The sequence below is a fragment of the Seriola aureovittata genome, chromosome 18, assembly GCF_021018895.1.
Source record: "Seriola aureovittata isolate HTS-2021-v1 ecotype China chromosome 18, ASM2101889v1, whole genome shotgun sequence".
Classification (NCBI taxonomy): Eukaryota; Metazoa; Chordata; class Actinopteri; order Carangiformes; family Carangidae; genus Seriola; species Seriola aureovittata.
Genome location: NC_079381.1, coordinates 1,106,957 through 1,125,834, shown reverse-complemented (window position 1 = coordinate 1,125,834; position 18,878 = coordinate 1,106,957). Strand labels below are relative to the sequence as shown.

The 18,878-nt window shown below is 39.3% G+C and overlaps 1 protein-coding gene across 1 annotated transcript; it reads left to right on the top strand.

The window, feature by feature from the left end:
* Positions 1–981: 981 nt before the first annotated feature.
* Positions 982–17,287, top strand: LOC130186016 (leukemia inhibitory factor receptor-like). Its single transcript, XM_056402707.1, has 17 exons — positions 982–1,304; positions 3,240–3,391; positions 3,501–3,654; positions 3,744–4,031; positions 4,133–4,256; positions 6,321–6,457; positions 7,027–7,172; positions 7,265–7,418; positions 9,785–9,846; positions 10,464–10,686; positions 11,401–11,580; positions 11,677–11,778; positions 13,049–13,228; positions 13,369–13,497; positions 13,616–13,709; positions 13,831–13,897; positions 15,762–17,287. The coding sequence occupies exons 1-17, from the start codon at positions 1,235–1,237 to the stop codon at positions 16,245–16,247; spliced, it is 2,748 nt and encodes a 915-aa protein (XP_056258682.1). The 5' UTR covers positions 982–1,234; the 3' UTR covers positions 16,248–17,287.
* The last annotated feature ends 1,591 nt before the right edge of the window (positions 17,288–18,878 follow it).

Sequence of the window (18,878 nt, the reverse complement as noted above, 5' to 3'; positions counted from 1 at the left end):
CAGGCTGCTGAGAGGGGAGTCTCAGGACAGGCCTCCCTGCAGGCTGTTAAATCCCTGGCTCAGGCTGCTGAGCAGAGCAGCGACTGGCTCCGACTCAAACCAAAAGACAGGGACTGGGCAGCAGGATGACGTCCGCCAGCAGAGGGCTAAAAGCATAGGGGGGGGTGTACCTGGGATGCCAGGTGTCACTGTTGAGCCTTCTGGAGGTGTCATCAAAACACAGCTTACCCCCCACCCCCAAGTGATCATGGGGGGTGATAAAAACAAGTGATCTCAACTATTTTAAAGGCATTTAACTTCCATATTTTCAACATATAAACAAAATTTCAATTCCAATTTTTGCAGCTGAGCCAGGTTCACTTCAAACCAGTGAAATAAATCAAACACCAACACAGAAATGTAGCACTCTCTCATTTATAAACAAACACACACGTGGTGATCAGTTGCCTGTGTGTGTGATGCAGTGGAGAGCATCCTGTACTACATGTGACCACAGGACCCCGTAGTCGCCCTCTCTTCCCGCCACCTTCAGTGTTATCTCAGTGAAGTCCCAGCCCATTCCTGAACACTGACACACTCCACCCGACCCGCACCACCCCTGTCTGGTTTTCATGCCAACAGCCCACACAGCAACCCTGGTGTGAATAACAAAAGCTTCAAGGGAATAGAGGATAAACTTCTTTAAAACTAAAACAGCAACTAAGTTGTTCAGGTTCCTGATTTCTTACTTCAGGGCATTTGGCTCTGTGATGTATGATCATAACAAATAAAGGGCAGTCTTCTTACTGTGTTGATTTGGGCCCACCACACTGAGATACTCGAACTAGTTCTTGTAAAGAGTCAGACGTGCCCGATCTAGCAACTGTGACTCATGATTACCAGAAAACACACACACACATCCCATTTCCTGCACTGAGGTCCACATGGATTTCACAATTGTTGTGAGCTCAAGCACGGCATTTATCATTGGCTGCTTTGGAAGGGAGTGTTGTTCCAGGGAGTAACTTGACACTATGACTAAGATCCGCAACAACTAGTCAAGATTCCTTACATCATTTCATTTTAGTGGCACTGAAACAAACTGATATTTACTTCCACAGCCTGATCAGCTGATATTTTTGTATTTTCTGTGATGAATCCATGAAGACTTCCTGACATATTTCTCATCAAGGAGCAAATGTTCAACAAGAGCTTCAACAACTGACTACAAACTGTCATTTTAAGGAGGATTATAATGATTACATGGTTATTACTGATCTCACTGTTCAGCAAGAGCACACAAGATGGAAGTGGACAAGAAACTGGTGAGTATGTCTTCCACTAACTTCTCACAGCCTGCAGATACAATGAATATCTGGTACTCTGAGTAAAAGAACAGCTGATGCTATACTGTATTAATGACATAAGACTGTTGCCCATGGTCTCTAAACGTGTTCACATTTACTGCAGATTGTAAGCGTTTAAGTGCGTATGCAGCCAATTTCCTGTCGTAATAATAAATACAATTTTTCTTTTTTTTGTTTCCTATAACTGGTGTGAAAGTGTTCATGTTGAGATGAGAGAAGACTTTGGCCTGTTGGTGGTTGGTGCTAGATGAAATGTTATTAGCATTATATACTCTGAGTACCATGAGTATCTGTACCAAATCTAATGGAATGAAATATTTAAAATGACATTTCACAAAAAACCAATGATGTAAAATTGCTGGCGGGGCGAGAGGTAAAGTTAGGGAAGCACCAAAATCATCCGACTTCATCTTCAGGGAAGAGGATGACATTGCCGCTCATAAAACTTATTGTTTTTGAATCTGCTCGTCAACATAATCAGCTGTGTCCTCTCCTGCTTCAGTGTTTTCCAAAGACAGAAAGTCGTCTGATCACACATTGGCCATTAATTTGCTTTTTATCCACATAAATAATGCAGACAGGCAGCTGCTACTTTCCAAAACAATCTCTAATTTGATCATTTCTTAAGTGCTTCATCAGTACTTTCTTCTAAGCTAGCGCCTCAAAATAGAACATAGCTCTCAAATTTCTATTGTTGTGTGCTGGTTCTACAAGTTCGAGTTCTCAGTTTGTTAGTGGTTTCTGTTACAGATTTTAACACAGAGGGTGGATCTAGAGCAGGATCCTACTAATCATCTGTAAACCCTGAGAACATAAAGGGACAATTAACCAAACCAAAGAATTTACTTTGTGCTGTTTTGAGGAGTAAGTCACTTTCTGGATGCACTGACTCAGAATCAGTAATGGACTCTTTGGGCTCATATGGTCTCTATTAGAGACACTGTATGCCAACCAGATGGGTTTTATAATGATGTAGGGAATCTACAGGCCTGGCTGAAGGATCTCAGGGGTCATGGGAAAAATCCCCACCCTCCATGCCCCAACCTCCACACATTTATCTCATAAACTGTGCTCTGAACACTCACACAAAACTTTACCCACAAACAGAAGAGGGAACAGTTTCTCTACTTTTTGTTTATATGTTTATTTATATAGATATTGTAAATAAAATTCAATGTAAATAAATATATTAATATGCAAAACAACAATAAACTACAGCAGAAATGATTGAAAAGAACATAGTAAATGAAGCTGGTAAAACCATATCAGTCACTGAGAGCTCCAGATAGCTCGTAATAAATCCTTCCGGAGCTTTCATGTCATGGCTTCTTTCAATGTATTTGTAAATAAATACACAGAATAAACAAATATAATTAACATGATAAATATTTTTGACAAATTAGTTTCATATTCATATAAAATATGAAGACAGCTGACATTATTACACCAGTGTTTTATTCTTTTGTCAATCATTCATTATCTGCTTCAAAACAGTGTATAGATGTTCATGTTTTTATTGTTGACAAATACACTAATAAACACTTAAAATGTCATTCTGAGGTCACTGTGACCTTGACCTTTGACCTTTGACCTTTGACCAACAATGTCTAATCAGTTTGTCCTTGAGTCCAAGTTCCCTAAAGGCGTCACTGAAACTTCGTGTCCATGAGGATGGGACAGACGGACAACCCAAAACAATATAATAAAAGCTTGAACCTTTTTTTATAAACATATTTGTGGCAGTAAATCTGTGTTAACTATAACTACTTCTATTATAGATACATGAAATGAACTGTGTAATACTGTAGTAGAGCAATCAGCAGTGCTGTCATGGTGTTTGTAGTTGCTGTAACACTGTCTCCAGCTGTTGATGTCCTCTCTACCTGTCCTCAGGTGTTCTGCAGTGCGGACCTCAGAATCTGACTCTCACCGGCTCTAACCAGATGATGCTGGTTACATGGGAAGACGACCCTTCATGCTCTGCTGTTAAAGACCTGCTGATCTATGAGCTGCTTGTTCTTGTCACAGACGAGCAAGTACATCGAGTACGAGTTGATTTTTATTACATCACAGTTGCTGACGTCCATAACAATAACCTCCACTTGTCGAACAGTCAAACAAACATACCTCTAATTTCTTTATGATTTGTTTTAGGATGAAGTGTCTGTGACACCTGACCAGATAGGATCCACTCACTCCTGGAACTGGACGTCCTATTTGGCCTTGGAGTGTGTTTCCCATTCAGTCAGACTCAGCCTCCGATACAGAAACCAAACAGGCCCATGGAGACAAGAACAGACTCTTCCAGGTTCATATTGATCTTGAATATTTAAGCTATCCTTCTGACATATTTGGCAGTCATGGTGTTCATTATTATGTCCTGTTATTCTTCTACAGGAAATGAAAAATCCACACAGCTGGAGATTTATCCAAAGGACAGAGTGTTTGAGGTTGGCAGCAGAGTCACCTTCTGCTGTGTCCTGCCAGCAGGTTATATCTTTGACGGGATGAATCTGATTGGGTACAGCAGCGCCAACAATAACATTACCCAGATCAGCAATTGGACATATGCCTTGACTCTCCACCTGAACCTGCCGTCAGAACACAGCTGCACTGATGTCAAATGTAGAGCAAACATCAGTCATGGGAAAACAACTGAGAATGGAGCTTGTGCCTTTATTGGCTGTAAGTATGATTCAGCCTTGTGCTGAATTTTGTGATCTTAGAATTTGAAACATGTCTTGGAAATAAATGCTGGCTGTTTTTTGATATTCACCATGGCCTAGACCCACCTGGTGATAAGGATCTTCAGTGTGAAACCCAGGATCTGGAATCAGTCAGATGTCACTGGACAGTAGGAAGACACACACACCTGCCCACAAAACCCACAGAATACAAGCTTCTTGGAAGGTAATAAAACTACAGTTGATGTAGCCACTGATTGGAATATAGAAGCAAAAAAGGGTTGTAAGCCGGGGCTAAAGTGGACTAGAACGTGGGCTGGGAATCATCAAGATAGATCCATAGATGAATAAATGAATAAATAGCTGCATAAATAAATAAACAAAATAAGCCTGTATTTGCCTCTGTGTGCTTTCACTTATGATCACATGATCAAATGTTAGACTGACTTAACAGTTTGATTATGTTGAGAATCTGACGCAGCGTCAGACAAACATTCAGTTCAGTAAGACCATAGCATGGATGTAGCAGGTTGTATTAGCGTAGCATTAAGCAGCAGGTGAATGAACACAAGTAGTTTGTGTTGTCAACGATTTAATTTACTGACTTGTGTCGAGCAAACGCAGCTGCATTGAAAACATCCGTTCAGAGGAGAAGCTGCAGTGCAGGCAGAGGTCAAGCTATGCTAACAGGCTAGGCTATGAAAGCGTAGCTAAGCTAACAGGCTAGGCTATGAAAGCGTAGCTAAGCTAACAGGCTAGGCTATGAAAGCGTAGCTAAGCTAATAGGCTAGGCTATGAAAGCGTAGCTAAGCTAACAGGCTAGGCTATGAAAGCGTAGCTAAGCTAGCTTTCATCTCCAGCAGCACCAGCTGTCCAAGTGGAACAGACTGACTGTCATGTTTCTGTGTAAAAGCATCACAGATAAAGAAACTTGGAAAAGTGAATGATGAATGAAAGGATATTTTCTGTCTTTTCATCTTTACTAATTAACAATTTAACTCACTGAGCAGCTCAGAGGCTACCAGCAACTACCAGACACTTTTAAGGTGGAATATTGTGTTACTCAAAGTATGAGTTGACATTTGGAAATCAATCAATAGGCTACACCTTAAATATCAATATGACAACTTTGACCATTCAATTTGTTTTTATTAGCTCTCTACATGACACACGCTTTAGAGATGGTTGGATCTTCAGGCACTTAAAAATATATATATTTCAACTGGATTTCGGAAAGTGTGGACATTTTATTTATCAATTGGAGAAAAAAATGGAGGAGCATCAATCCGATGCACTCCAGCAGTGCTGCACCTATGCCAACACCTGGAAACACGAAAATTTAGTTCTCCTTCAAATTTGATATGTAAATATTACTGGATCATTGCATTGCAATAAAAAAAATTTGTTGAAAAATCATTTATCTACATTTCCAGCTTATTCAAAGTAGTAGAATTTGAAAAACTACTGTATTTTTGAAATTGAACTACTTTCAATTTGTTAAGTTACAGATGAGCCAAAGTTTCACAAATTCATACACAAAAGAGAGTCTACAGCCCAGCAGCTCTGTGAGGCTGTACTGAGGCATATGGATTGAGCTAAATGCTAACAATGTGACAATGCTAACTTGCTGATGTTTAGCAGGTATAATGTTTACCATGCTTATTATCTTAGTTTAGTGTGTTAGACACTACATTTGCTCAGCTGAGGCTGGTGGGGATATCATTATTTTTGCAGGTATTTAGTCATAAACCAAAATATCGGACAAATAAAAGTGTTTACCTGAGACATTTCAGTGTGGACCTAACCCATTAACTGACAGATCGACAGTCATCTTTAGCACCACGCCTTTAGCATAAGTAACAACTGGATTCAGGTTCTCTTAGATTCTTTTTACTGATTTAAAAATTACAGTTAATTCAAAAAATCAAGTTGTAATCAAAGAATTTTTTATTTAAATTAGTAAACCAGAAAAAAAAGTATTTTACTGAATAACTGAAATTTTTAAATGTTAAATACCTTGTGGAAATGTTAGAAGATATTTTCAAAATAAAATATTTCAATTGCATTTAAATTTTAAATAAATGATAAAGTTTTCAGTGGTAATTCAGTTTAATAATTCCCAATAACTAACTGTTAAGTTCCGTACAAATTAACTTTTTTCTTTTTCTTTTTTTTTTACCTTTCTTTGCTTCCACACTGGAGGTGTAGTCCTTGTAGTTTATGTTGTGGGAAAGAATGAAGTAATTCATATGCATTGAACTATTACATTCTCTTGGCATTTGTATTCCAGAAAATGTGCAGATGGGTCTCCAGGGAGTTGCTCACAAAAAGTGCAAGTCAATGTTGGTGAGAGAAACTGGACCTTAATGGCACACAATGAACTTGGGACGGTGGAGCTCTCAGACAGGGCTGACCTGACTAAAAGAGGTACAGCTTTATTAAAATGCTTGTATTCATACAGGTCTCTATGCTTACATTTATTTTTAGGGGCACTGGATGAAATTAGGAAACACAATTATTTTAATTTTTATATATAATTATTATGCATTTGTTTTTAAAACATTAAATTTACAGTATGCATATGATGCAGAAGCAAATTGACTTAAGATAATTAAATAATTTAGAAACGCAAGCTGTAGTCTACTTGGGACCTAACAAAGGACCAGGATGCATTGTGCTTAATGACTGATTTTATGTTTTAGCCTTTGATAAACAGGGTTGGGGTTTATATAAGTTTTATATAACCGACCATTTTTTTTGTTAATCGGTGAAAACAATGATTCGCACTGGCTAAAAATGTGAAGCTGCTTCATAAACGCTGTACACTTGGCTTTGCTAATAAGAGTTAAGAACTACAAACATATTTTTTCACATTCCAACACTCTAATTTTCACTGGCATATGTGAAAGTGAAATGCTGCACTGGAAAGCCCTGTTCTATATTATATATTCTACTATATCGTAATTCAGCTGATCATCCTGCGTCTTCTGTTTCAGTGCACATGTTTGCTCCAGAGGGAGTGACAGCTTCTACTGTGAATGCCAGAACTGTCAGCTTGGAGTGGGGGTGGAAGCTGCCCCAGTACAATAATCTCAATATAACATGCCAAGTAAACGTTAGCCATGGTAGCACAAATACCATGGTGAGTAGACAGAGAACGAAGGGTGAGAAATTAGCAAGGAGTTTAAAGTAAAATCCGTCACTGATACCATCTTGTCCATATCATGTTCCCAGAGTGAGACCTGTGGAGTTGGCCTTAATTCTGCAGTTTTGACTGACTTGATACCACACTGGCAGTATAACGTGAAAGTACGATGTGGAACAACACAACATTTCTGGAAATGGAGTAACTGGAGCACAAGATTCAACTTCCACACAAAGGGTGATGGTAAGTATTAAGCAAGACTAGGTCAAAACCTAGTATTTGTCTTTTTCAGGCTTTTGGCATTATAACAGTCCTAATGAGCGAGAGAGCGAGAGAGAGAGAGAGAGAGAGAGGGAGGATGACACACAGCAAAGCGCCACAGGTCAGACTCAAACCCGGGCCGCTGGGGAAAAGGACTAAACCCAAATGACACATGCTCAGGTGGAGCACCAGGCAGAGCAACTTCCTTATTGAGTCTCTCACACAGAGCACAGGCTTTGTCTTAATCCACAATAGTTTAGTCTTTATTTTCTTCACTCCAGAACGTCACAGACTTTTATTAGAGACAGGTCTTCATGTCTAACTCCCTCTGTTTGATATGTAGAGTTGGTCATAGTCGTTAGTACGAAGCCTCGTTACCGATGACTTCTCTCTCTCCCTCCCTCTCTCCTGCTCTCTCTGCTCAGTGTGTCTTAAGTTTAGTTATTCCCCTGCCTCCTTTAGTAATAATGATACATGGAATGAAAGGTATTGGAAGCGTTTCCTCCTCTTCCCTGCAGTTCCCGAACAGCTGGGAAACCAGAGTGGCTCGGTAGACTGCAGCTCAGTACTCCACTGACCAGTGGTGGAAATATCATCAGTCAGTCAGTCAATCAGTCCATCAGTCAGTCAGTCAGTGACATTCGAGATTATAGGGCTGGCCCTGCTGCTGTGGTCCAGCCAAAAACACAAACAACAAATTGGTATCACTAAAACAGACTGCGATTAACAATCTAATTTTGTGATATAATAAAAAACGTACCCGTTCCAACTGATGTTTAATATAGGTGCAGTGGAAGAAAACAATACTGTGGTGAACAAGGGAGTAAGAACTGGGCATTTTAGAGGAAAGGAGGAAGAAAACATGCCCTATGTATATGCAAATACCCTATACGTACAAGATACAGTACTGAGTAACAAAACTTCATTTTCTAATCAAACCATCTCAGTGTAGTTTTACATCTCCTCTCTCAGGCTTCTCTCTGGAGCTCTAGTAACAACAGGTCAGTCAGCCAATCAGAAGGGAGGAGGCTCTGAGCCTCTCTTGAGGGAAGTGACTGCTTTGTTGTGACATCACAAATTTCCAGAAGTCTCGACTCAGTTTCTGAATACAGGCTGTGTGCATTTCTCTGTGGACTGAGGCTTTGATACTTTCACAGTATTAATATAGAAGCTAGACCTGATCTATAATCACACTACACATGGACATCTGCCTTTAGACTATATGGGACCTTTAAGGTCACCATGTAAAAGTAGAGACTACTTGTTATCAGCTTTTCTAAAGCCTCAAATACTGATATCGGCATCAACCTTAAAACTCCTGTACTGATCTGACTTTTAGCTATGCTTGATCCACCTACATGTTGACTTATGTTATAGTTTTTTGTCATCAGATGACAATAGAAGCCTTTCATAGCTGCGTACCTGTTATGAACTGCTGCAGTGATGGATGAACATGCATGCTAGGAGGTCATTTTCAAACATATGGCCCCATTTCTCAGCAGATGTGATGTATTGTGCTCTCCTCTTTTATATATTCTAATTTCTCTTATATACCAATTTGCTTGTTAATAAATGAATGTACAACATGCATTTGACATTTCACAGTGAAGCTACATCCACACCAATAGATTTTAATTGTAAAACATCATTTTGCTACGTTAACTTCTCTCGTTCACACTACTCCAGAGTTTTCAAGCACCTAAAACCGAGACTTTTAGAAACTCTGCTGGACCTGTTTTAGTTTCAAAACTCCAGGTTTCAATGTAGTGTGGTGATGGGCAAAAACGACAGTGACATACACACCCATGTTCACCCCCTGATTGGCTCTCATCAGCCTCGACTACCAGTGGTGAATACAACATTATCATGAATTACAGTGTTACTGACCTTGTTGTCTTTGCTAGCAGCCGTTGTTCACTTAAAATCTGTGTTTTAATGCTGCATCTGTCTTTGCTGTTCCTTGTTAGTACTCGCACGTGCTCAGTGTTTGTGAATGGTCATGTGATATGTGTTTTCAGGTGTGATTATATAGACACAGATTATTTCTGATACGTTTTCGTTTTAAAATGCCAGAACGTATTAGTGTGGAGGGGGTGTTTTCTGCCTTTTACTTTTTGACTACACAATAACAACCAGGTTCCCCAAAGTGAAAAGTCCAGTTGCTTCTTTCTTGTTCCCCACAGTCTTCTTTTCTTTCACTGTACCTTCAGCATGACTCACAAGTATTTTATGACATAGTTACACTGTAAATTTCAGGCTGTATTATGTGTCGTTCAACATTCTTGCTGATATTGGTTTTCTGGTCACTGATGTACACTGTACTCTGTCACTGTGTTTTTGCCCCACAGTTCCAGATGCTCTTGATGTGTGGATGCAGATGAAGGATAATGAGATTACAGTCATTTGGAAAGTAAGTCAGTATCAGCTCTTTTGGTGCCATAATGAACGTCCTAACTGAAGACCTGTCTGCTCCATGAGAGGACTGATAGATTGCACTTTCATTTTCATCAAAAGAACATGGTGTCATGTAAATGTAAATGCAATAGACTGGGGGTGCTGTTTTGTATTTGAACATCGTCCACTGTGGAGCTGGTTAAGTTTTTTGGAAATGAAATGTCAAATGCTTTTTTTCATTTTCAATTCTTTGGTAAATTGCATTTCCATTTGAATTGTGATTTGAATATTCTTTGCAAAAATAGAAAATTATGTTACATTGTTGTTCTTGCATTTTGATTTTCAAATTTGAACTAACAATTTAATACTGTGCAATGTACAGTGGCAGTGACAGACTTGATGGAGAGCAGTAAGACTTTCTCTACCCTTCGTTAATGACTTAGGAGCCTGATGGATTTTCACGACACAGCAAACTACTAGTTGCTCTAATTAATGACTTGCACCTAATCTATAAAGCATTAATAAATTATTTATTAACCATGAACAAAGTCATTGTCTACAACCTATAAACTGCCATGGTCTCCTTAGGTGCACTGTGTCAGGTTAACTAAAGTCCTGGTGTTATCTCTGCAGGTGCCGCTGGCCAACCAGAGTCATGGACACATCAGAGATTATGAAGTGACCTGGGCAAAGACCACAGAGACAGAACCACAAAACAGAACCACAGTGGCTCACACCAAGCACAATCTCTCAATTAGTATAGACACCGCTGAAGAGTATCTCGTCACCGTTACAGCAAGGAACATGAACGGCAGCTCATCCCCATCCACCATCACCACCCCCCCCTTCAATCCAGGTATGAAGCTAATAGAGCTGTGCACATCACCCTGAGGGAAGAATTCAGGCCTTAGAGGATAGGTTCACATTTTTTTTTAAATCCCTCCTAATGTAATTCCAGTGTAAATGGTGGGGGACAAAACATCACTGACATTGAAAGCACATTTTCATGGCTGATATGAAGAGGAAGAATGATATACAGCAAGAAAAGCCTGTTTCATTGTACACAGGGATACCTGACTATTGCTATAAGACAGACTTATACTATATTACTTATAATTTAACATATTATCACCTTATGAAGTTGAGATGGTGAACCTGTAAGAAACAGTTGCCTCTTTACAAATTCCGTAACATTATCATTCCTTTGAAGTCATGAAGTCCACTGTTTCCAGTTTACAGGGGTTCTGTGCTCTCTGACTATTTCTTGGCTGGGACCAGGCCAAGAAGTAGGGGGTTGTAATTTTATGCTTTGGTTTTTGTAAACACACTACTGTTCTAATTTGTGGGCTGGGTGTAGAGTTAAAAAATATAATAAGACCACTGAGATCTGGTGAATATCACAGCATGTTATTCACATCATTTTCACACTCATCAAACCATCAGTGACCCCTGCGTCCTGTGGATGGAGGCACTGTCATCCATTGTCTCCACTCATTTCTGAGGTTTTCCCTCTAATTTCTCACCTGTCTGTACATGTTTATGTGACTTCTAACTGAGTCTTCATTTTCAGACACAAACAGAGTGAGCACTTCTCGGATCGCTGGCGTCAACGGCAGCTTCAGCCTGTCCTGGTCTGCCAGTCCTACAGCAAGTTGTGGATACGTAGTGGACTGGTGTCCTACCTCAGGTCACAGCAGCGTGGAGTGGCTCAAAGTGCCTCCTCATGAAACTAACGCCATTATATCTTCAGGTATGTCTTATTCTTTGCCCACAAAACAGTTGCACCTATGCAATGTTACATTTCCTTGAGTTACAATACATCTCTGTTGTTACTTTCCAAATTCAGAACAATTCAAAGATGGACTGAGATACTCATTGTCCATATATGCCTGCACCCAGGGAGCTCCAGTGCTGCTAGAAAGAAGAGAGGGCTACATCAGAGAGAAAAGTAAGACAGCTGTTTCACTGTCCTGTGGCATATTGTTTGATTAAATGATCATCACTGTTGCTAGATGTTGCTGTAGACCAGCAGCATCTCACCAAAACACTCAGTCAGCAAACTGTCAGCATTGCTGTGATATGCTCCACAGCAACGCTGACAGTTAGCCAACTAGCGATAGCAAAATTTGTTGAACACATTTATAATATTTTTAACAGTCAGCTCACGTTATCATGTCTACTGTAGCCATCACTATTGAAAACAGATATGTAACATTATGAACCATCAAGTTACTGACATATGGAGGAGAGGAAAAACCATAATGTTCTCCTCTCTGTAAAACCAGACCAGTACTGGCTCCACGGTCGGGACAGGCTGCATGAATGACACTCACGGCAAAAACTTTAAAAACTTTATAGATATTTTTACAGTCCGCCGGCCGACCAGGATTTGAGCCGGCAGTCCCCATGGCCAGTCCACCTGTGCTCTGGTCTCATCTCTTTCTTTGTCTGAGGCCTTTTTAGACTAAAACTTGATTTCTTCTTCAGTGGAGGAAATTCTGGAAGGTCACTGTCACCTGAACGCTGTATGGCCTACTGCACACTGTCATCTCACCTGTGGTCAGAGCCTAGAGTTGCCATCCAATTCTGTATTTGAAAATAAAATGCTGCGTCCTGTACTGAATCGAAACGGGACGCAATTTGTCCTGTATTTTCGTTCATGTTATGTCCCCAAAGTGCTGTGATTAATGTAATGTCAAGTAAAACCGAACCAGTTGTAGCCTACAAGTTTATCAATTAACAATAGACTGACGAGCTCTGTGTGCTGTGAAAAAAGTAGAAGACAGCAGTATGACGCACTGGCGTTTTACCTGGTAGAGCGCATGTCATCAAGGATTAAGCCAAAGTCCGACCCGTGGCCCTTTGCTGCATGTCATCCTCTCTCCCTGCCTTTCTTCTCTAATACTAATTGTAAATTAGCATTATCAATCAGCATTAGGCTACATTTTTTGTTACCCTTGATATTTCTGTAATTGTGGTTTATAAGCACATAAAACAATGTGTATTGGCTTTAAATTCCCTTATACTTTCACTTAAAAGGTGGCAACTGTAGCGGAGCCTGTGTGTCTAAAAAACTTGGAGAGGACCAATGGTACTCCACTATATCTTTACATAGAAAATAGTTATTGTATAGCTGCTATATTAATGTTTAAAATCTCGTTTACACAACCATTAATAAATAGCACTTTTTCAGTGTTTTACCTGTTATGCTTTTCCAGAAATACAAGCGGACCTCTTTAAAAGACTGAAATGGAAACAGCAGGATTCAAATGTTGAGGTATCCTGGGATCCAGTGCCTCTGACAGAACAGACTGCTTTCATAGAAGGCTATATTCTGTATTGGAGAGAAGACAACAACAACAACAACAACAACAAAATATTCTTCAATGTGAGCACAGGTATTGTGATGTCCACTTATTTTTATGATAATAGGCTACAAATGATTCTATGAAGGATTGGAGCTGATAAAAAAAATCAAAATCTGATAACAAGCACTTTGTACTAACTCTCTAATGACAGTCTCTTTCTCTTGGTTTAGACAGTCCTGAAGCCATCAGCCTCACAGCAAGAAACCTGATGATCAGTTCATATAGATTTACAGTGAAGGCACTGACTGCTTTGGGAGAGTGTGGCACTAAGGAATTCCCTGCCAGCTTGAATTCGCAGAGTATGTTGTTTCCTTTTACTTCCAGACCTTGTGTAGAAATTCATTATCTATGGTAAAACAAATGTAGTTTATTTGATTCATTCGTTCCTCATCTGAGCTGTTTGTCTTCGCTCACCAGCTGATAACTTGATCAAGGAAGTCATCATCTCCCTAGTCACTGTTTTTAGTCTCCTTTGCCTCATCACTGTCGTTTGCTACAGACACTGGGTGTGGTAAGAAAATCAGCACATTGATTTTCTATGTAATTTGCTTCTGATGCTACTATGAATGAGAGCACGTTGTTACTGTATCTTTGTCTGTGATTTATTTTCATGCATTCTTACCTTCCAACAGCATCAAACAGAAGGTGTATCCTCCAATCCCAAGGCCACTGTTCACGGACAAGTGGTTAACATCACCGGTAGGTTCTTAAAACTGTCTTAAAGAGGCACGCCGCTAATTTTACACATGAAAAGTATCAGCAGTTGTATAATGCCAGCTGTGGCTCTAGAGCGAGCTTTCTAAAGTCTGTAGCACTAGTAAATAAACTAGTAAATTAAATTCAAGGCCTTTTTCAAGAAATTCAAGAAGTTTTAGGATGATTCCTTTGAAACATATCAAATGTGCACTATAGAGGAAAAATATTTTACAAAATCACTTCTAAAGGTCATTTTCAAAACATTTACCATTAACTGACAATGACACTCCAGTGACATGTAGAATCCTGTATTTTCCTGCCTCAGTATTGTAAACCTTTGTTGGCTCATAGTCTTGACTGTAGTTGAAGCTCAGGGGAGGCGAGGGAACAGCCTGAAGTTCTCATGCACTGATCTGCACGTTCACAGCTACACTGCTAACTGCTAACTAACTAGCTCTAACTCTCTACTCCAGTTTCCAGTTTCCTGTCTCCAGTTTCAAACTTACTGCAGATCTCACAGAGAGATGATAAAACAGTGCCATTTGCTTGTTCACTTGCTATTGTTGCCTCTTAATGCTTAATGTACAAGTTTAGTGTCCACACACGTCTATGCATGTGCTGCAATATCATAACTGATGTCAGAACAGTGGAAGCTGAGTCAAGGACAGCTTGACAAGAACACTTTGGCTGTAGCTAATCACCTGCCAAAGATCCCAGGATTATCCTCAATGCGCCAAGGCCCAAGAAATCAACAGTTAACAGTAGCATTAGTGCAGCTTCACAGTGGCACTAGCATAGCTGTAAACTTATTTTACATTATCTTTTGTGAGTCCTCCCGTTTTTATGGAAGTGAAATGCTAAATGCATTAATATTTATGGTCAATGACTGGTTCCTACTATGGTACATTATTGGTGGCTTTTTGTACTCTTGAAGCTTTCATGTCTGTTAAAAAAGGTTGCTAACAAGTGTCTAAATGAGGTTGTCGGAGACGTTAAACATCATCACGTTGAACGTGAAAACTGATCGACTCTCCAGTTCACCTTTACACACTAGTTGTGCTTATACAAACTGCTACTAACTGTGTATGAGTAAAGGCTTTTGTAGGAGAGGTCAGAGTTAAATCAAACTACAAGCTGAAGTTTAGTGGTGGTGAGGCTGAAGTCATGTGACCGTGGTGTTGAAGTCATGTGACCGTGGTGTTGAAGTCATGTGACCGTGGTGTTGAAGTCATGTGACCGTGGTGTAGTTGGTTTATAGTCTAACATTAGCTCTTTACTTCTGCTGATTGTATTGAGGCTTCAAACATCATGAAGTGGAGTTCATTAGTGAAGATGATCCTGCTGAACTAAACCTGTCAGGATCATTAACTGTTTATTTTCTCTAATAAACCAAGAGACAATGTTAAAATCCCATTGGCTGTTAGTGGAGGGAACCAGGGGGATGGTAACATACTGGTTGGCCAACAAAAATATGTCATGCCTGCAGCGCTCTATGCCTGGAAGAACTGATAACATTCCGATCAACTTCAGTTGTACTTCGTTTTTAGCACTTATTAGCAAATATTAGCACACTAACATGCTATACTAATGTGGTAAACATGGTTCACATTATAGATACTTAACATCAACATGTTTGCATAGTCATTCTCAGGATGTTACCATGCTGACATTAGCATTAGTGCAGCTTCACAGGCCACTAGCATGATTTTAGACTTTTGTGAGTCCACCAGTTTCTATGGGCGTGCAATAAGGAAATGGAAATACATTTTATTGATGCATTATTGGTTTACCCATTATCGCCATCTTTGTACATGCAGCTACGACCCATCTTTTCTATACATGTGAGGTCATTTTGTCTGTTTTCCAGGTTGAGCACATTTGCCGTCCTCTTCACGTGGAGGAGTGTTACCACAGTGAAGCAGATATCATGGATATTCAAGAGCTGCTCTGTAAACCAGGAGCACTGGTGAATGGTTATGTCAGCAACGAGAACACACTTTTCATTTTTTCTCCAACTTCAAATGGTTACTACAACCAGCCCCTGAAAAACTGCACCCCAGCACCGCTCTGTTTACCCACTACAACAGTCCCATCTCAGTCTGCTTTACCGTCTTCTCCATTCAGAAGTGTATTTCCTAACCCGTCATATGACCTGATAATGCAGACTGGTGATCGACAGTGCAACTCAGAGCCTGGGGTTCAGGAGGAGACTCATTTAGAGAGAAACTCTGGTGGATACCAGCCTCAGGGTCACACAGAAACCATCACCCCAAACCAGAAAGAAGAGGATCCAGTGAATCTCATGTCCTGTGTCTCCACTTACATTTTGTTACCACAGTCAACTTTCAAATAGTTGTGGTATGCATATGTAGTACGATATCAAATATGATAAGGCTGCCAGAAAAAAATGGAAATGAACATGAAGCTGCTATATGTGTACTCACTGGTAATTTAAGCTTAGTTTTGTTGATAAATGTTTGCTAATAAAGTAACAATGCACTGAGACTTAGCTTGACTGCTGTGGTTTTGCCCTTGCAGTTGGCATATGGAACATGATTCCTCTATAAAGCTAAATCATCATCGTCGTCCCTGCCACTCTCTAACAACACACTCTGAAAATCCATTTTCTGCTTGAGCTCAGTAATTGTGAAATCCATGTAAGGTTACACGCAGGAAACCCAGCTGTTGCTTTCTGGTAAATCTTGAGTCACAGTGGCCAGATCAGACATGTTGTACTTAAAACCAGAATATTTCAGTTCTTGGAAAATGACCAAGAGTGAAACAGATAGTGAAGCCAAACATTGTCCAAACCCTCAGAAGTTTCTTTTAATTTCAAGTAAAGGTCTCAAAGTTTCCATATTTGAGAGAAAATGTGAATGAAAAGATGTAGAAACCATGTATAATAACATGTATAATAACTTTATTTATTTAGCACTTTTCAATCCTGGTTTTCAACAGGATTACATCATTAAGAACTAGAGATTAGACAAATATTCGTAGTATTTGCAGTCCTGGCAGAGCCACAGTGACCACTGAGCTGAGTTCATGTCTTTGGTATTTGGTCTGGAAATGTTTAAGTTTTAGCAACCAACAAAACAAATAAACACTGTAGATAAATGAGTCAGAATTTTGTCATGGCAGTGTAGAGAAGGTTCATGAAACAGTGTCTAGACATTTGTGGTGGTAAAATCATCATATAAAATTTAATTGATCAGCTGAAAACATCAAATGTAAGCTACAGGCTCTATACCTGTTGATCAGGGTCAAATAGGCCTCATTAAATCGTTTATTCAGTTTGTAAAACAATAAAACTTTATAGGTAGAGGTGGTGTGCATTTAAAAATGTGAATGTAATATATATTGTTGTTCCACATTAAATCACATCCTGACTGATGCAGTTTTCTTTGAATCGTTAATTCTATTCAGTAAAATGTCTGCTTCATTAAATCCTCTCAGAGTGCCTTCACAGGATCAGCATCTAGTGTTTGAGTCTGTCTCTTGAACATGAACATGTGTTTATATTTCTGACTGAAACTATTTCAATTTATTCTCAGAGAAACACAAATTTCAGTTCAAATCTGACATAAAGAATAAGTGACCATGATTGTTGTTGACAGTTCCTGTATCGATCACTAGAGGGAGCCAGCGCTGTATCACCGATGAGAGGATTCTCTGTGGAGTGAACCTTTAACAGTCCTGCACCTGTGTGTGGTTTTCAAGGCTTGTACTTTACTTTCTTATTTGCATTCTAAACAACTTTATTATTGTACACCAGTATGTTTGAAGGCACTTGAATAAAAAGTAAAACAACACAAAAAAGACACATGAAAAGATTATAAAATACAATATTTATTACAGGTTAAACCTGTGGTCTCCAACATTTGTGACTTGTGTTCATACAAGAACATCACAGTATACAATACAATTCAAGAGCTGTCGGATGAACTGTGAGCCTAGCTGCTGCTAATATTTGCTCAGCTTGTCTCTGATAAGAGATAACTGATCATTCTGATTCAGACTTCCAGGGTTTTTTTTAACAGGAGCCAAATAACTTGAAGAGGTGTCCTCCTCTCCAAAACAAACCCGGTGACTAAATATGATTAAAACACCAAATAAAGCAGTTTCATGTTTAAAATCAGTGTTTCTAACATTTCCTCAGCTTGTTTCTCTAATAACTTAAGATTCAGATCTGGACAAAATTCTTCATTGGGTAAAAAAATAGGTCTTTGGTTAAAAACGTAATAAAAATAGTAGAAAAGTGCATCATAAAAATGCTCCTAATGCTCCTGGCGGACAACCACAATGCTGTTACATACACAAAGCGTTATTGACAAGCGACCTTGATTAAAATGACAGATTTGTATTTTGATGGAAACATTTGGGATAATGTAAGAACAAACCTTAACTAGTCATTTTTAAACATTTGAGAAAGAAAAGTCCAAAACTGAACATACATTTGTGAATCCGAACTTTGTTTTTTCTTCTTTCCTCTCTTCATTAATCATCTCACAACCCCTCAGATTTATTTTGTGTCCCTGTTGAGGGGCCATGACCCCATGTTCAGAACCACTTAACTTGTTAACTGTAATATTAACTAGCTCAACCTCAGCTACAACAGTAACATGGTGCTTACACACTGATCCATCAGTATTAATAGTCTAATAATGCCTTATAGTAATATATCAGTCACAGAGGATATTTTACTCCAGAACCACTACTTTTGAATCTTAATATGGCAAATCGTCCACAGTTAAAGTTAAAATATTAAGAAATATTATTGTATTGGAAGTTTGAATTAAGCAAAGGCCAACACTACCCTGTTCAGTGAGTAAACTGTATACACAGTGTACTACATGTTAGTGTGCTAACTGAGGTATCCCATTTGAGACATGGCCTCTCTCTCTGTCTCCTGTACAGTATGATGTCATCAGGCCTGTTTGTTCAGATGATGTCAGGGCAGCTGATAGCTCTCAGATGTGTGAGA